The sequence below is a fragment of the Amphiura filiformis genome, chromosome 9, assembly GCF_039555335.1.
Source record: "Amphiura filiformis chromosome 9, Afil_fr2py, whole genome shotgun sequence".
Lineage (NCBI taxonomy): Eukaryota > Metazoa > Echinodermata > Ophiuroidea > Amphilepidida > Amphiuridae > Amphiura > Amphiura filiformis.
Window position 1 is genome coordinate 51,857,239 of NC_092636.1, and position 18,082 is coordinate 51,875,320.

At 36.0% G+C, this 18,082-nt stretch overlaps 1 protein-coding gene across 1 annotated transcript in view; it reads right to left on the minus strand.

The window, feature by feature from the left end:
- Positions 1-1,412: 1,412 nt before the first annotated feature.
- The window catches only part of LOC140161139 (uncharacterized), a 78,704-nt gene continuing 62,034 nt past the window's right edge, over positions 1,413-18,082 (minus strand). Inside the window, exons 12-17 of the mRNA XM_072184570.1 lie at positions 16,545-16,637; positions 15,441-15,647; positions 14,795-14,933; positions 13,378-13,564; positions 6,673-11,761; positions 1,413-5,650 (exon numbers count right to left, since the gene is read on the minus strand). Of these exons, the coding sequence (XP_072040671.1) occupies positions 5,486-5,650; positions 6,673-11,761; positions 13,378-13,564; positions 14,795-14,933; positions 15,441-15,647; positions 16,545-16,637 (5,880 nt within the window). The 3' untranslated portion in view covers positions 1,413-5,485. The remainder of the gene's footprint in view (positions 5,651-6,672; positions 11,762-13,377; positions 13,565-14,794; positions 14,934-15,440; positions 15,648-16,544; positions 16,638-18,082) is intronic.

Below are 18,082 nucleotides of genomic sequence, written 5' to 3' on the forward strand. Positions count from 1 at the left end.
ACATATTCAAGGCAATTCATTTATAATTCTTGTCCATTAAGGCTACAATATGCTGCAAACCTTGCTAATGTTAGATCTGGGGCTCCTGAGATAACAATAATATAGGCCCAACTGAAAACATTAAAATGCGGGAACAAATTAATTTATCATTTGGGATTTATTTCAAAATTAAATTTGATTCAGTTTGCTTCATTGCATCTCATATCTGGTTCCATTGTATTATACACTACCAAAAGTAATAATATAGGCCTATATAGGAAATGAGGGAATAAATTTATGTTAATTTTTATGATTCCTTTCTCCAGCTGTCATCCCATATGGCCGGCTGACACACCAGATTTTGGGCTTGGGAGGGCAACACAACAATTATTTTTTTGGTTTAATACGACCAATATTCCTTTTGTTACTACATGCAAGTAATTTTTATTGTAATTGTCTCATATATGAAATGAATGAATAAATTTGTTTTAATTTTATGATTTCTTTCTCCAGCTGTTTAAGTAAATGTTCACAAAATTATACAATTCTCAGACATTCATCATATTTGTCAGAATTAAAAACAGAAATGCAAAAATAAATCCATCTCACTAATGACCAGATATTCTATTTCAATAGTAAGAATGGTTCTATATTTAGAAGAATCAATGCATCTTGCAACTTATTAGATTTTGATCACAGCCCCTTTTTTTCTGGGATCTGTGTTTTGATGGATTACAGCAAAGTCAATTCTAAAAAGGAAAGCTTGGATGTAATGAGTTGACAATAACCATTGTATAACATGTAGCTAATGGGTTACGTTTTTTTCTTCCAAGCACGCTGTTCCAGTTGAAATTCATACACCCTATGAAAGACACAACCTTAATCTCCCACTATTACATGGGGTGTAGATTTAAAATGATGTCACCCATTCAGGTATTAAACCCAATGAAATTCATGTATGGATTCTAACTGGAATAGCCTCAGATTTTGACCTATGATAATTTTAAAAATCCATCAATACATAAGGACATGGAAAAAACCTCAATTTGGAGCATATTTACAATTTTTTCAAAAAATGAGTATATAATTTTTTAAGATTAAAAACATCTTGTTATTGCATTAAATTGCCTATGCGATCAAGCTAAGTGAGTCTGATGTCCATCAAAATTAAAATTCAGTTTTCAATTTCATTACACATTTACATGAGTCATTCATTCTCAGAGCTGTATTTTGCTGAAAATCTCATTATGGTTAGACTTGCATGCAGTTCCACAGATATATGGACATTTTAGTGTTGCTCAGAACATTAAAATACAAAGTTGAATACTATTATTGGCTAAATTCAGTGGCGGTACCACAGGGGGATGCCCCAGTCAGAACTCTTTCCCCTGAAATTCACTTTTCCCCCTAATGCCCCCCGAAAATTTTTTCCTAAATTTCAAAATCAATATTCCCGACATCCGACTCATTTTGCCTGATCACAGCACTATAATTACTAGTGTCATTTGTGGTACTTAATTTTTTTTAAATACGTACACCTAATTGTGTGATTTTTGACATTTTAATTTCACTTTTGCTAAATTAACTGTCCAACTATAGTCTGCTACCAATTAGATGAATTTTGACATGTTAATTTCTTTTTTGCTATTGTCACTCCAAATTTGAGGGGGCTGTTTGCATGTTTGGACTAGAACATACCTGGGAGAACATATGGAGGTGTATCAAATTTACTAAAATCAGGGCCTTTTCCTTTGTCTGCTGTGTAATTGAATTAGATTATATTGGAACTTTCAAATGCTCACAAAATCACAACACAAAGTAGTATGTAAATAAATGATGTTATTACAATCTAAAACTATTGGGTTTGACAATGAACCCCACTAACTTGGCTTCATATGAATTCAATATGATAAGAATGTTAATTATTACACGTTAAATGATGCTTTAGCAGTTTTCCTAAGCAGTCGTTTCAAAATTTGATTGAATATTGAATACGGGGTAAACACAATCAAGGGCAAATTCAGAGTTAATTCTTGTAATTCTATTCTGAAATGGACTTAAATTTGTGTTTCATCTGAACAGGAAAGTATTTTTGTTCTATATATTCTGCATTTAAATTTGAATAAATTTCTGAGCATCTGATATCACAAAGATTTAACATTTTTGGATTTTGCATCAAATTCTATCCCTAAATGAACACATTTGATTACATCAACCACAATGAGGATGGAACTTTCCACGATTGCTGTTTATGTTGTAAATGAACCCGCATCTTGGCCTTGTAATATGCAAGCATTAGTGGAGTGGCCAGGATGGACGTTATTATTGTTTGTGGCACACTGCCTGGACTATAAGTAGAAGCAAGGCTCTACTTATATAGCTGCCGGATGCCACAACACGTTCCAAGTCAACCACACTGTACTTAATAATACAGTAGCAGCACTTATATACAAATGTTTGCTCTAGGCATACTAGCCTGTTTGTCATATGCAGAGTGACATTCACAAATCCGACAGCTTATTTGATTTTGGATTTTTCAATTCATTGGGTCAGTCGCACGGTCGCACCATACTATTGAAATGAAAATGAGGTCTCTTGCCTAAGTAGAGAGACTTGGTTTCCCAACATGCTTTCATCTAGTGTTTCTAGAAACTAGTGTATAACAAGTAATTTTGATAAATTAAGGGCTCTGCTAGCAATGTTTGGACACTTTTTATGGGACATGGAAGCAAATCAGACATCAAATTGCATTCTGAATATGACGTATGACGAAAATAATTTTCATTTTTTGAAATTCGCGATATAATTTATACATTTTATGGCAAATGATTAAAAATTGATATTTTTGATATTATTTTAACAGATATTTTTTCCTCAAAACATCAAAAAAATATAGGTCTTATATGACAGATTTTGCATTTTGGGAGATTAAAAAAAAATTGTGCTAGAATCATGTAAAATCAGCCATTTTTTGGCCAAAATTGATAGATTTTGGCTTAATTTTTTTTTTTAAAATCATCAACTTTTTGCCAGGATTTTCAAGCTTTCGGTGATATTTTAGGGTTATTTTGACCTTCAGCAAAAATCCAGACCAACCAAACCATATTGAAAGTCCATCCACCCATAAAACAGAGTTTTTTGTCACCTAAGGTCATTTTTGAAAGTCAATACACACATATGCTAATTTCATACATGAGTGCACTCCCAAGGTAATGACCATCCTATTCCTTGTATGATTCAGCATAATTCAACAATGCATCATGGGAAGGCTAAATTCCACTGTAGTCTCTTGCAAACAGTTTGCCTGCCAAACAGTAGATCCAGGTCAGGTGTCTGTGTTACTTTCCATTTGCATTCAAGGCACATTCTCTGAATTTTTTGGACAAATTTTACTTTACATAATACGTACTAATACCTCCCTCTTATAAACAACCTCATCACTCAAATAAAACACCACTGATGAATTTATTGATATTTACATGCCATAGCATATAAGAATGGTAAGTATAAGCTTAAAACTGCACAAATTTACAGTTATTATTATTTCATGAATATTCATAAGCTATGATTCTTTGAGAGGGTGGTGCATCGATTGACAATACTAGACAAGAATACTATCAAGGCGTATAATATTATTACTTGGAAGTGCTTTTTCTGCAGTCCAAAACCTTTAAATCAAGTTTCACTTTTCACACAAAAGATTACATAAACTTCTTTTTTTAGATTTCTTTGAATTTGCTTCTGATAAAAAAATCAGGGGAACAGCTACACAAGATTGCAAATTGACTTAGTGTTCTTGGTTGCAAATGTAGGTCATGCTGATGAAATCAATAGATTCTTATCAACATTTTTTATAGAAGATTTTTTATAGTCAATGTAGAACTATAGAGGGAGTACTTATAGATTTCTGGCAGAACTCTATTACTTTCCTGTAATTTAGTGCAGGCAATAAAATGCATATTTGGTTGCATAGGCTCTGCATACTGGAGGGTATTCAATACAATGCCATAATGATGTTAGAAATATAGTAAGTAAACAGGTGTATACTTTTTATCTTAAACAGATTTGTGAAAATAGATACAAAGTTTAAAAAGGTGTGATACAACACATAAAACATTGACACAGAACCACAATATATTCATAGGATGCATATCTCTGGGCCTAAGATCACCACATATATGATAAAGTGTAAAACTGATGGTTTGAACCCAAAATACAAATATACAGTATTCAACATTCAGTACAATTATATACTCTTTCCCCTTTTTTGGATAATACATAATGCAATATATATATAGATCTCTAGCAGAATATTTGTAAATCATTTGAACAAAGAAAGCACAGTACAACAAAGAAAAAATACATTTTACAGATGGTTTACACAGAGCCTGGAGTCAACTTTAAACTTGACTCTCTTTGTGTGTAAACAGGGTCGCCGCATTTTGAACTTGACTTCAGAAGCCGACTTCTGATGACGACTCATAACAACTTTTGCCGAATTCAAACTTGACTTCAAACTTGACTTTTGCAGTGTAAACGAACACGCAATTAAAAGTCGACTTCATAATGGTTATTTGAAGCATGAGCAAATGATGGCATACAAGTCATATTCACAATTTGTTTTGAAGTCAACTACCATGTAAACACCCTGTCAAGAAATAATTTATGCTAATCCTTACTTGTAACCTGAATTTGATGTCGCAATTGAAGTCCGACTTTTCTCTGTGTAAACAGGGTCTAAGTCTTTCATAGCTCAAATCAACTTAAAACAATATCAGTGGTTCAATCAAACTCTGTGATTAATGTACATTTCATTGTGGTTCATAATGCCAAGTATAATAAGATGCAAATAAAATGTCAAGTTTCAAATGAAACTGTTTAAAATAATTGAAACTGTTTAAAATAATTGAAACTTATTATGTTCAAACATTTCAAAAGAATACATTTTTAGGGTCTTGTGCAGGGTTCAATTTTTCATTTACATACCAATTTTTAGCCAAAATATTATTTAGGTGATGTTCTTACGATACCAGCATGTTTACATTTTAAAAAATTGCTATACAATTTGATATTGGTGCAGCAGGTGGTCCAAAATGGGGAGCATTTTGCTCTGCTACACCAGGTAAATCGAATGCTGGATTCCTGTGTATTTTTCTATGGACTTTTTCCAGTGACATTACTGTATATTGATTAATAACTTCAATACTGAACATACAAACTATTTTATTGTTATTCCTATGTCACAATACCTTCCCACAATGCAATTCCAAGTGAACCATCAACAGTGTAGGATCCTGAATGTTGTCGTAAGGGCAGATAGCATGATAGTCTGAGCTTGCCAAAGTAACAATATCTTGGGAAGACGTCAATCCATTTCAAGAATACCATCAACTGCATAATATCATTAATGTTCTCATAAGGGCAGACAACATGATAGCCATACTCTGTGCTTGTTGTAGTAACAAATGCATCTTGGGAAGACGTCAATCCATTTCCAAATACACCATCAACAGTGTAATATCCTTAATGTTCTCATAAGTGCAGACAACATGATAGCCATAGTCTGAGCTTGCCGTAGTAACAACTGCATCTTGGCATCTTGTAAGACCTTCCCATGAGCCTCTGCTGCAACCTGTAGTGTTATGCTGAAGTTTGATGCAATTTCCTTGATCTGTTAAATGACAAATGTTGAAGGGAAATTATGACAACAAAAAACAAAATAAAATGAAAAATTTCTAGAAATTTACCTCAAATGTTCTATTCAGTTACCAATTTGACTTGATATGATAAAGGGTCACTCAATATCGTGGTTAGATTATTTGTTCCCAATTAAGGGTCCGTTTTGGCTATTTCAACACTAGCAGTCTTGTTTTTAACCATAAGCACCCAAGCTGAAGCTTTGTCATTTAAGTTAACACAATTTAGGGTATAGTTATGCCATTTAGGGTTGCAAAGTTGGTACCATCAGTTACGTCATTTACTGCCTCTTGTGAGGGTTGATTATTGATCATGAGTAGCACTTTTATATTTGAGTGACCTTCCCTCTGAGGTTACGTCTTCCTGTAAATCTACCATTACAATAAAAGTAACCTTTGTGTTATAAAAGATTTCATTGAAACAAAACCAAAAGTAAACTCACTATTGACGGTTTCGCCTATCATGGTCGGTAGGCATCATCAGAATGATGGTTGCAGATCCATACTTCCGGTTGGACGTATCCCGACTGAAGAGGGTGTTTTATCAGCCAGGAGAGGATCATACATGTGACTAAGGAAGTGGGCCCCCTTGTCTCTGTTCATAACGTTCGGACCTTGTCTCCTGATCCAAATGCATTCTTTAATTCTTCTTGTGTTGGCCCACTTCCTTAGTCACGTGTATGATCCTCTCCTGGCTGATAAAACACCCTCTTCAGTCGGGATACGTCCAACCGGAAGTATGGATCTACAACCATCATTCTGATGATGCCTACCGACCATGATAGGCGAAACCGTCAATAGTGAGTTTACTTTTGGTTTTGTTTCAATGAAATCTTTTATAATGTTTATCTACAAACCTGATGAATTTATTTAGTAACCTTTGTGTTTTCGTTCAATATTTTAATCAAGAATGGAATTGCACATACAGGTTTGTGCACATATCTGGCTACATCAAAACTCAAGATAGCTAAATCAAACTTTGTAAATTCAAACCTACCTTGTTTCCTAAGTTCTTGGCTTGGTTGATAGATGGAATAGCTCTCATAAACTGCTGTGTAGCTGAACATAACCTAGCCAAAGTGTGCATGCTGCTGTTCAGACAGCTAACGAGTTGCTCGGCTGACTGCCCCGCACTACTCACAAACATCTTTGTATTACTTGTGAACTCTCTTGCTTCTGACAACACTAACTGCTTACACTGTCTGAATTGAGCTATGCTTGGGGTAGATGGCTTAAGCTTTACCATTGATTCTTCGAGTTCACTTAAAATTGTGTCAATGTCAGCTGCTGCATTCAGAATGCTTTTATTTCCAGCATACTCTTTGCTTTCAATTTCAAGAGTTAAATTTGGAGAGTGTCTTTGATTATTAGTAATTTGTGCAACAAATTCTGTTTCTGCTGTGGACGATGTAGTGGATGGTTCTACAGGAGTAGTGGATGGTATACCAGGAGGAAGTGATGATGGAAGAGGAGGTGCAGAAGTGGGTAATGGAGGAGGAGATGTTACATCGGAACAGATGGAAGAATCTATGTCATCTGGCGGAACAGGACTTGGCAGTGGAATTGGAGATAATGCATCACGAAGATCTTCTTCAGAACTGATCATGGGTGGAGAACCAAGGTCAAATCTTCGCTCAGCTCGTGGTGTTGGTGGAGTCCGGGTTCCAGATGAATCTGATGATATTGATCCACTAAATGAGTTGACTCTTTGGATGGGCCTTGGTTCTTCTGCTCTTGGTGTTGGGGGTGTGTTAGGTTGGGATGATATAGATCCTCTTGGAGGGGCTCTTGGTCTGGGAGGAGGTGGTCTTTTGGGAAGCTCTATATGATTGTGAGATGGAGAGCAAGGCATAGATTGTGGTCTCTCCTTATGTGACTGAATTGGTCCTTCTCGTGGTGATGGTGATGAAATATCTACGCTTTGAGTTCTATGCACAGCAGGTGGACTAGTAATTTGCCCTGAATGTCTTGGAGAATAAACTACTGAAGTTCTTGGAAGAGTTCTAGGTGATCTTAAAGATATTGATCTATTAACTGCTTTTGATGAATCTGGGGATGAATCATTTGCACTACTAGCTTGTTGCATTCTCTCTGCTAGGTCTAGGACTGATGGTCTTTTCAGACCTGATACAGCGCGCAATGATGGGGGATCAATCACTTTTTTATTTCCACGAGGAGAATCACCCCGTCCAAGGGAATGTTTTGCTTTACTAGCTTCCTTACGAGTCCAAGTATAGAACATTTTATGAGGCAAACTTGTTTTCCTTTCTTTGGTTGGTGATTTCACATCTGGTTCTGGATTGAACTCCTTCTCTTTATCTTTACGAGCAAAAGGTAATGGTCCCCTTGTCCATGGCTTAGAGCGAGTTGGTGACAGTACCTTACGAATCGATGGTGGGTTGGCTGAGGCCGGTAGGGTGGTACTTCTCGCTGACCAAGTACCTGAAACTCCCATTCGAATATTCTTAAGTTTTGGTTTCGGCATAGGTGGTGGAGGCGCTTTTCGTGCAGGGTACAATACACCAGCTTCTCGTTCTGAAGGCGGGACAGATATTGTGTTGCTCCTTTTGACAGGACTACGTTGCTTCTCTTGCTCGTTTCTTGTTGATTCATCATCTGTAGTCTGCAAGTCTTCAGTTGAAGTTTGACTATTGTCAATAGCTTTGGATCTCACTAAAGGATGCCTAGATGATATAGACATTGCGGAACGTATCACAGGCTTGTGAGAATCAGCAAGATCATTAGAACTATAAACTTGCATTGATTCCGACCTGTGTAAATTCATTGTTTCTGACTCAAGTTTATTGACAGACGAAGAGGAATCATCTACCATTTTGGGTGGAGGTCCTGGTGCCGGATATTTCTTCTCATTTGAATTCAGTTTAACAGCTCCTAGTCTTGAGTCAAGACTCTGTCTCCTGTTAAACATAAATGGCCTGGCTGGCTTAGGAGGGACTACTGGTTTAGGCTTCATTAGTTTGGGTTTCTCAATGGTCCTATCATCTTTGATAGAGCTTCTGCTCTCAGATGATTTGGTTGAGCTAATACTCTCTATTGAAAGACTTGATGCAATTGACACATTATCCAGCGATATTGTGAGGGCATCTAACAGTTCCACAGCTTCAGCCTCTTGGTTTCTAATAACAGCATCACTATTCACTTTAGTCTCCTCTATACACACAGGTTCAACATCACAACCGCCCTCTCTGGACATAGAATGAGTAATTTCCGCAGTGTTTGACACATCAGGTATTTCTGCATCGATTTTCAACATTGCCACATGAGTCGATTGCTCCGTATCACTCTCTACATTATGTTCTACTATTGCTTTAGTTTCTTTATTACACATTTCTTGGTCTTCTTTGGTTATCTCAATATTTAGTATTGAAGCAGCTGCTGATGGTTCTTCCTGATATGATCCATCATCAAGTTCTTCTGTCTTTGCACACTCAACACCACTGACTGTCTTTTCTTTTATAAACTGTCCTTCCTGAAGTGAATTGAAACATGAGGACAGACTATCAAGATCACAGCTATCCGACTGATGAAATCCACTATCTAAACTTTCTCCTACGCTCCCTGCGGATACACGGAATTTGCGCGGACTAATTCTTGTTACTCCGTCATGTTTAATGTCAAGATGATTTGATACATTTTGTTGGGATGCACCATCGTTTTCTTTTGTGAGAGCTTTTAATGAATTAATATATTTTGTGAGTGGTGATTCAGGCTCAGTCACAGTAGCCTCAATTGACACACTAACTGTTTCAGGTTCTTCTGGTGCTAGACCATCTATAACACAATCTGGCATTTCTTCTGAATCATGTGAAGTCAATTCAACTGGTGCATCATCTTTGATGTCGACTATTTCATGGTCAGTCTGGTCTTCATCTAGATTCTCAACATCAACATCGTCAACAGATCCAAAATCAAAATCATCCACAGGAGGTGGAGGAATAATCGTTCCAAGGAGCTCCTCATCGACATGTGATACCAAAGGAGGAGGAGCAGTTATCAATGATGCTATTAGCTCATCAATAGCATCATTTGTTTCCCCTTCATTATCATCCGTCATGGAGAAGTCTGCACTTGGATCCTCTGAAAGTTCTTCAGTTGACTCCAGAGAGGTCAAATTGGACACACTTCCTCGCAGTGTGGATGTACAACTATCGCTATCAGATCCATGAGTTACTGATAGACTGCTTGTGGGAGTCTGTCTTTGATCTTCACCTGCAACTTTGATTTCAATATTTTCATTTATGTCACATTCATTTATCTCATCTATGTCACAAGTAACATCAACTTGGTCCTCTATTTCTCTTGAACTTAAATTCAAATCTTCAACATCTGCAAGCTCATCATCACTCATATCCGGTATGATGGAAACATTTTGTGTACTATCAAGAGCAAAAAGTTCATCTAAATCTTGATCAGTTATTTGAACTTCATCATCCTGCTTTGTATATTCTTCTACACATTCACTCACTTCATCTACTGATTCATCAGCGGCACTTGTTACTGAAATATTTTGGACGGATTCAGATATTGCTGTCTTCCCGCAGGGTGAATCTTCTTTAAAAAGTCTATTTAATGTTGTGTTACCGACGGATTCAAAGGAAGAATCTACATGATTGTCATCGTTATTATTATTATTTGTATATTTGGTTTCTTGCATTGCACTATCATATGTAGTTGGATCATGATGGTCTTCTGAGTCATCAAGCAATGACCCAACAAGAGTAGAAGTATCTAGTGTGGAGTCACTTGTGGTGTTATCACCATCATCTGATGATCTTCTGGAGTCATTTGTCGTGTTATCACCACCATCATCTGATGATCTTCTGGGCGATGTCTTATGAATATGGAAGTAATCTGTAGGAGAATGGCTAAAACCAACTTGGTCAATTGGATTTTCAATTGTCTCTGATGATATTGTTTCATTTCCAGAATCAGATTCACATTCTGGTTCAGGTCTTGCATCATGATTTGCTGCTGCTTCATCAACAGCTATACTTGCATTGAGGGCATCTATTGCTGCCATTTGGATGCCGTAAGCTTGATCTGATAATTCTTGAGATTCCTCTGAATCTGGAGAAGGCATATCTATCATAGACACTGGGAGTTCTTCCTCTTCTTCCTGTTTTAAGTCTTCAACATTTTCTTCTGGTGATGTAGAAGTATCACGCTCTTGTGCTCTTTCGGTGAGCATTAGACCATCTTCTCCATCTTCCAACAAGCCAACATCATTCAAGTCAAAATCAATTGATATATCAATATCCGCTACAGAGGCATCATTGGGGTGTACAGTTAAATCAATGATATCACTTTCAGCACCGTTCACAATTGAATCTTGGAGTGCTTCCTTAACTGGTGAATTACAAGTTGTGTCTCGCATTCCTTGAGCACTACTATCCAAATCATAATCCTCATCACTGCTATATTGCTCTGGGTTAGGACTATAACGACCGCTATAGTTCACTTTAGACCGTATCAGATATATTGAATCTCTGGATTTTAGTGCTGCCTTAATATTGTTCCCGGTTTTCTTTCTCCTTGGAACAGAATCCATGATAAAGTCGCCATGACCATCACTGTCGGAAGAGTCTGAATCTTGTTTGGCATTGTTACGGAGCATGTCCTCATGGAAACTTGAATAATGCACCAGTTTCACACTTCCATGGATATCATCGTTACTTGTTGCAAGTGAATCGCTTGCATTATATTTCATGCTCCTCAGCGAAATTTTTCTCTTTGGTCGGACAGCTCCGCTAAAAGAAAACCTCTTCTTTTCAGTAGACTGTTTCTTTGCCCCCTTTGAGGATGAACTCTTGGTGTCAGTTTCATCAGTTGGTCTCTCAGGGGTTGTGTTAAACATTGAGTCAACCAAATCAGTGAGTGCATTCAAGTCCATCAACGATCCTCCCTTTTTGCTACTGTCAGAACTTGTGTCCAGGAATGAGTTGTTGAAATTCCTGTTAGGGGTCACTTCAGAGTCGGACTCAGATTCAGACTCGGACTCAAAGCTCTGAGCACCATCCGTCTGATCGAGATTTTCCTTAGAATGAAAACGTTTCTCGTCCTTTAACCTGGAACAAGAAACAAAAATAAAAGGAAAAATTCATTAGCATGTGATATTTGTAGAAGTTTTGAAAAGTTGTATCATTTATTTCAAAAAGGTGAATTTTGATCCAAGTATGTTCTTGGATTGTAATACTCCACTAAAATTATTCATCAATATATGTGTTACAATACCTTAAGTTGACCATGAAATTCACATTCTGTTGTTTGGGCCATTAAAAATATTTTAATCATACCATAAATCCTAAATTAGAAATGGATTATTGGGCTATTCCAGAAATTAATGGCACCTACCCTAAATAAGACATGGGATTCCCATGTCTTCTTTAGGGGTAAATGTCGTTAGCAATTACGAGCACCAACATGCTATATAGGGGGGTCTACACCTCCAAAAATCAAACTTTTGAACATGAGTACTCTACATACTGCTGGTTACATTTTTTTTTGTCTTATGATTTACGAGGTCAGATGTGTCAAATCTGTCTCCTTTAGGGGTAGGGGCAAAAATTCTGGAAGCGCCCATAATCCGAGACCAAATTAAAAAGACTAGTTTGCGAATGACGTCCTGTCACCTAAACCGAAAATGTTGTACTGCGCAGATCAGCAACCAATCACGTCACGCCTAGTCTTTTTAATTCAGTCTTATAGGTTGGACCTAATTCTTGAAATGTTGCATCTTTGAATTTTTGCCTTGCCTACACCTACTGGGGTGGTAATTTGAAAAGTGCAGCATTTTGCCCCAGTTATATATATGAATATATGAATACAAAAGCCACCCAAGTCCATACTTTGGCCAAATTGAGTTTAGCATGGGAAATTGTTGCTATACATAGGCCTGTCATATGTTTGAAAGAACAACTCAAATTCATCCTCTGTCTATTGAGCATGTGAAAAATAGCATGTATGAAAGAATCAACCCAAGTCCATGATTTGAGTCTTGTAACACATTGATTGAAATCCAGTATGTATAAAAGTCCATTTGTAACATCTTTATTGCTGGAGAGTGACTTTTGAAAAAAAATGGGTTTAATCAAAGAAAGTGTGTGGTTTATATTACATGGCAGAATGCTTATCAACATTATACATAACTGTGCTTTATTTTGTATTATCTTACTAGTGGTAATATCATTCCAACATTATTGTCTTTGTATATGATTCAAAAAACCACCAGAATTTAAAATGAACCCCACGAAGTCCTTGAAATGCTAATCGTCATACCTAATACAGTTTAACCCACCCATCTGCACGTACAACTTACCATATTGACCAGGTAAATCTAACTGAAGGAATTAAAATGATACACAGGTTTTTTTCTCAAAATCACTTCCCATGGACTTGGGTGGGTTTTGGATTCATGTATTCATATGCCTGTTACTTGTTGCAAATAGCTACTACAACAATAGCAACCAAACTTAATGTCAACCAAAGTATAGGTATTGCATGGTACTTTTGGTAATAATTGAAATCTAATTATAATTGAAAAAGAAAATACTGATATTGAGAAACAAAATTGTATCAAATTATAAAAGAGTATACTGTTTCTTAATAAATTTTGGTAGTTTTAAAATGGAAAAAAATAACACAAACGAAAAGGCAAAACAAAGCATATAACATGTTAACGTACTTTGAAATAAAAGCAGCATCATACACATATGCCGGTGGCCCTGATGATAGATCTACTATATGCTCGCCATCCTGCATAAGACGCCCTCCTGTGTCAAGATTTTCTGTTGCAACTATCTCGGATACAAGGTCTGCTGGGTAATTCCATCCTTCTGCTATCACTCTATGCTTGCCCCTGTATGTGGGAGCTATGACATAAAAACACAAATACACAGTGAATTATTGGAAACTGACTGAATTATGAAAGACTCTCCTATCAAAACCAGCAGAGTATCAGTCTCTATTAAGACTGTATAAAGTTTGTAACTTGAGCTGAAATATAATTGAATACCTGAGTGGAAGAAGGGCCCAACTCCATCAAAACTGTTTTTGAGATATTAAGAAAAAACTTAATATTTGGAAAAGTTTTATAGACAGAATGTTTTCATCTTCAGGGGACCTTTAATACAGGAACATACAATATTACATACATTCGAAATTATGTATGATGTTTCCATGGCAACGGTACAGGTCTTAATACGAGATGGAGTTTGGGCCCTTCTTCCACTAATATACTGCAAGTGCTAGTTCCGTAAGCAGATGTGTTATAAATAACTACAGAAATTTGGTAATTATCCATTAATTGCGCCAAGTAGAAGCATGTAATATGTTAGGATTTTTTTTTTATTGTAGTGAAAAGCAGATTTCATGGATGAACAAATTTCCTCTTTAACCCAATTTTGTGGAAGAAGGGCCCAACTCCATGGAGTTAGGCCTTTCTTCCATGAAAACCATGATTAAGTGTACGTGGAAGACTATTTAGAGAGTGGATTTTGGCTCATCTTTCACACACAAGGAAGAACAGTCTGCTGGCAATAAAATGGTGGGTCTAACTCATTTTTGTAAAAAATTGGGAGTTGGGCCCTTCTTCCACTCAGGTATTCAATTACTTACTGAGACACCTTAATAAAAGCTAAGATTCTCATGTGCGATATTGCAGACCCATGTGGCACAGCTCACAACCCTGCTGGACACTGGTGCATGATGGTACAATTTTGTTTGAGCCTCTATTGTATTATTAGTGTGCTCTTGTGACAAAAAAGCTAGCTTGGAATTCTTCAGGACAATGAACTTACTGCTAAAGTGATAGTGTATCTTGTATGATACTCAGGGAGCTGACTGCAAAGATTTATTGTGGTATGTGTAGGGTGTGTGCAAATCCCTAAATTGATAATGGTTTATGATGTGATTTGAGGTCACTGTGGTCACTGACAATATGTATAGTGTGCACAGACCTTGTTGCTTTGGTACAGCACACTAAATTGTGTTTTCTTGTTCAGATTAGTTAATGAAAGTACCATATAGTTGGACTAACACCATTTTAGTCCAGGTCTCATCCATGTTCGTGAATGTTAGTCTAAGTCTAACATCTGACCTACCTTCAGTGTTCATAAGAAAGGTGCGTGTCTCATCATCTGGCAGCAAGGAATGATTGGGATCCTCAAACAGTCTGTAGTATCCATTGATGAGAGTTGCCATGTCTTGTGCATCTTCAGTGTGAAGTAGAAACACTAAAGACTGTAAAACAAAAGAGGAGATTCATTTTGATTGAAACTTTTTCATATGAATGGCAGCATATACTTATTTAGAGAATATACAATAGGAATTTGTGTTTTTATTATCCTCTACCATGTGATAGATGACAGGTAGGTCCAATATTTTATCGTAGTGGACACGTAGAGGATAGTACAAACAAAAATTCCTATTGTTTATTCCTATTATTAGTCTGTTAAAATATTTATTTTAAAAACTAAACACTGTTTTATTATGCAAAAATTAAGTTACCATCATGAAAGCTCCCCTTTTACTGAAATAAACGAAACTTGTTTAATGTTTTAGTTGCGCGTACTGCGATCTCGTTTGCCTATTATTATAGAACATGCTACATACTCGTGGCTTGACAAGTGTCTTCCGTGACAATGAGGTTGCTGCCGTCTACCGCGTGATAGATGGCATGCAGAAACCAATGAAATTCAGTGCTAACAAGCTGAGCCTCAGCCACTGACTAAGAATCCTAATTCTTACCTTATTTTCTTTCCTGCACATCTCCAGCCTGTATATATCATCACAGATTGGTCCTTTACGATGCAGTTTTAATCTACTCAGCTCACTGAAGTTTACTAACGTAGAAAAGGTAGCCTTACTTCTACTAGGGTTTATTACTTGGCTGACAGAACACTTAGGGCCGACAAGAACAGTCATTTGGGTACCAAAATTGCCCTCTGACTCACCCTGTAAGTAAAAGGATAACAACATAATACAAATGTTACTCAATTTGTAAAATTGCTGATTAGAGGGGGAAGTAATCAAACTAATGTTACTCAATTTGTAAAATTGCTGATTAGAGGGGGAAGTAATCAAACTGAAAAATATTACTGATGATTAGAGGTAGGAATGCAATCAAAAAGTCATTGCTACAAAAATATATGAAATGATAATTATGACACCTTGATGTATAATAGGACTTTTAACATTTCTGAGGATAAAGAGTAATTAAATATGTGCACTCTAACAACACGCTGTGCAAAAAATAGAAGGAAAAAAAGTGTGTTGTTTGACTATACATTGGTTCACCTGAAGTTCTGTAGTGATGTAGTTGCATATTCCGCTGGTTGCAGTATCGAATCATGCACATAATTATGTTAATCACACAGAACATAAATGCGCACGTGCAAGTGCAACCACGAAAAAAATTGATGTCATTTCTGAACTTGAGGTGAACCAAAGAATAGCAGCTAAACCCCATCAACAATAGATGCTATAGTGTCCTCAATGGCCACCATCTCCATTGACTTTTAAATAAAACACTTTTTTTACAAAACAGGGCACAACTAAAAATCGCACCTAAATTATTTCATAAAATTTGCACTTGATTTTCAAACATACAAGTATATCGTTAAATAATTGACCTTTTCGGTAAATCCCATAATTCCTTGCGGTTAGACCCAAAATATCATCATTTGACGTCACACCGGCTTGCAATGTGCAGGAACGATATTCACTAAATGATGTGCGCATGGGCGTGACATCAAATGACGACATCTTGGATCTAACCCCACTAATCAGTGGTTTTCTTTTCAAAACTAAAATGTCCGCTCTGTAAACAAAGGTGTTGAATTTGTTACTTACAAAGAGTGTCCCACTGTAGAATTTGCTACCAAATGATTTCAGTTCACTTATCACTTTTAAATAATGTAGCTTTGCCTGGAGTTCAGTCAAGTGCTATAAAAATGAAAAAATAAAAGAAATTTGTAAGTCAAAATTAAAAAGAAAAGATGCGGAAAAAAAAGGAAAACAATACAATATATTCTATTACCTCCACAGTCCATTATTTAAAATTGCACTGTGATTTGTTCAATCACCTCATGTGAAGGCACATTATTCTGCAATAATATGGCCTGATTGCATCTAAAACATAGTAATGCATAACACATTCTACAAATACCATTACGCTTGGTTACACATACAATTTTTCAGTGATACGCGCTGCTACTTAGGCTATGGATAGTTGCAAGTGATCCACCTTGAAGTAAACAACTTTCAAATATTAAGACAAAAGTGATATTTTCTCTAAAAATCACACTCTTTTGTAGTAATAGAATAGTAAATAAAAATGAAAATAATGTGTGTCCTTGGCTATAAAAATATTCAAATAATTGTGCCTCATCAATATTTACATTTTCACTGCTTTGGACACATAATTTATATATAATGGTTACATTAAAATGAAATATGTGCCCAGATTAAGGATTGCTACGAATTTGAGCTCTAAAAAGATTATGTAAATATGATATTAATGGTATATATATATATAGATGTAGATGTATAAATAAAGCCACAAATACTAGTGTTTTATTTGAAATAGTAAATAAGCCTAAACAAAGCATTGTACACTATAATTAAAGACAGAATTAAAAAAGACTAGTTTGCATCGGACATCACTGTCAATCAACCTCCCTACAACCCTTGATTGATTAATAGTGCGTAAAAAGAAGGTCGATTAATCTGGTGCCGATCAGAGAAAAGGAACTGCAGAAAATGGTGAAAAATTAAGTACTTTTACAAGGCAAAAAGCAACTTTTCTAGGCATTGTTGACATGGTGCCTTCACCAAAGAAAGTTTCCTACTATGAATGAAGACCTAACTTTTGAGATGGTTTGTATATTTCAAGGTGCATAATTAACTATAAGGTGCCCTGTTTTACAGCCACATTCAGCAACTCATCATCACGACACTTGTAAACAAACCATGCTCAAGTTTGATTGACAGATAATGTCAGATGCAAACTAGTCTTTTTAATTCTGTCTTTGATTATAGAGTCTATATGAAATATGGTATGTAGATATAAATATAGGTAAAAATACAGCAATGTACAATAAAGCTGGCATAAAGCCATGATACGCATCAGTGCTTTATTTGAAATGGTATAGATCATGTGTATCCTATGCAAACAAACAAATTATTATATACAAACAATTAGCATATTTGAACATTGAGTAAACCCTATTGTAATTAGTAATCAGCAGTAAATCCCTCATCCACTAATTAGTTTTCAGGGAAAAAAGAAAAGAGAAAAATTAAAAAAGAAATCCCTTGCCCACTTTCCATTTTGATCAGAGGAAAAATTACAAGATATAGTAATATTTTACAATTAAAATTAAAAGAAG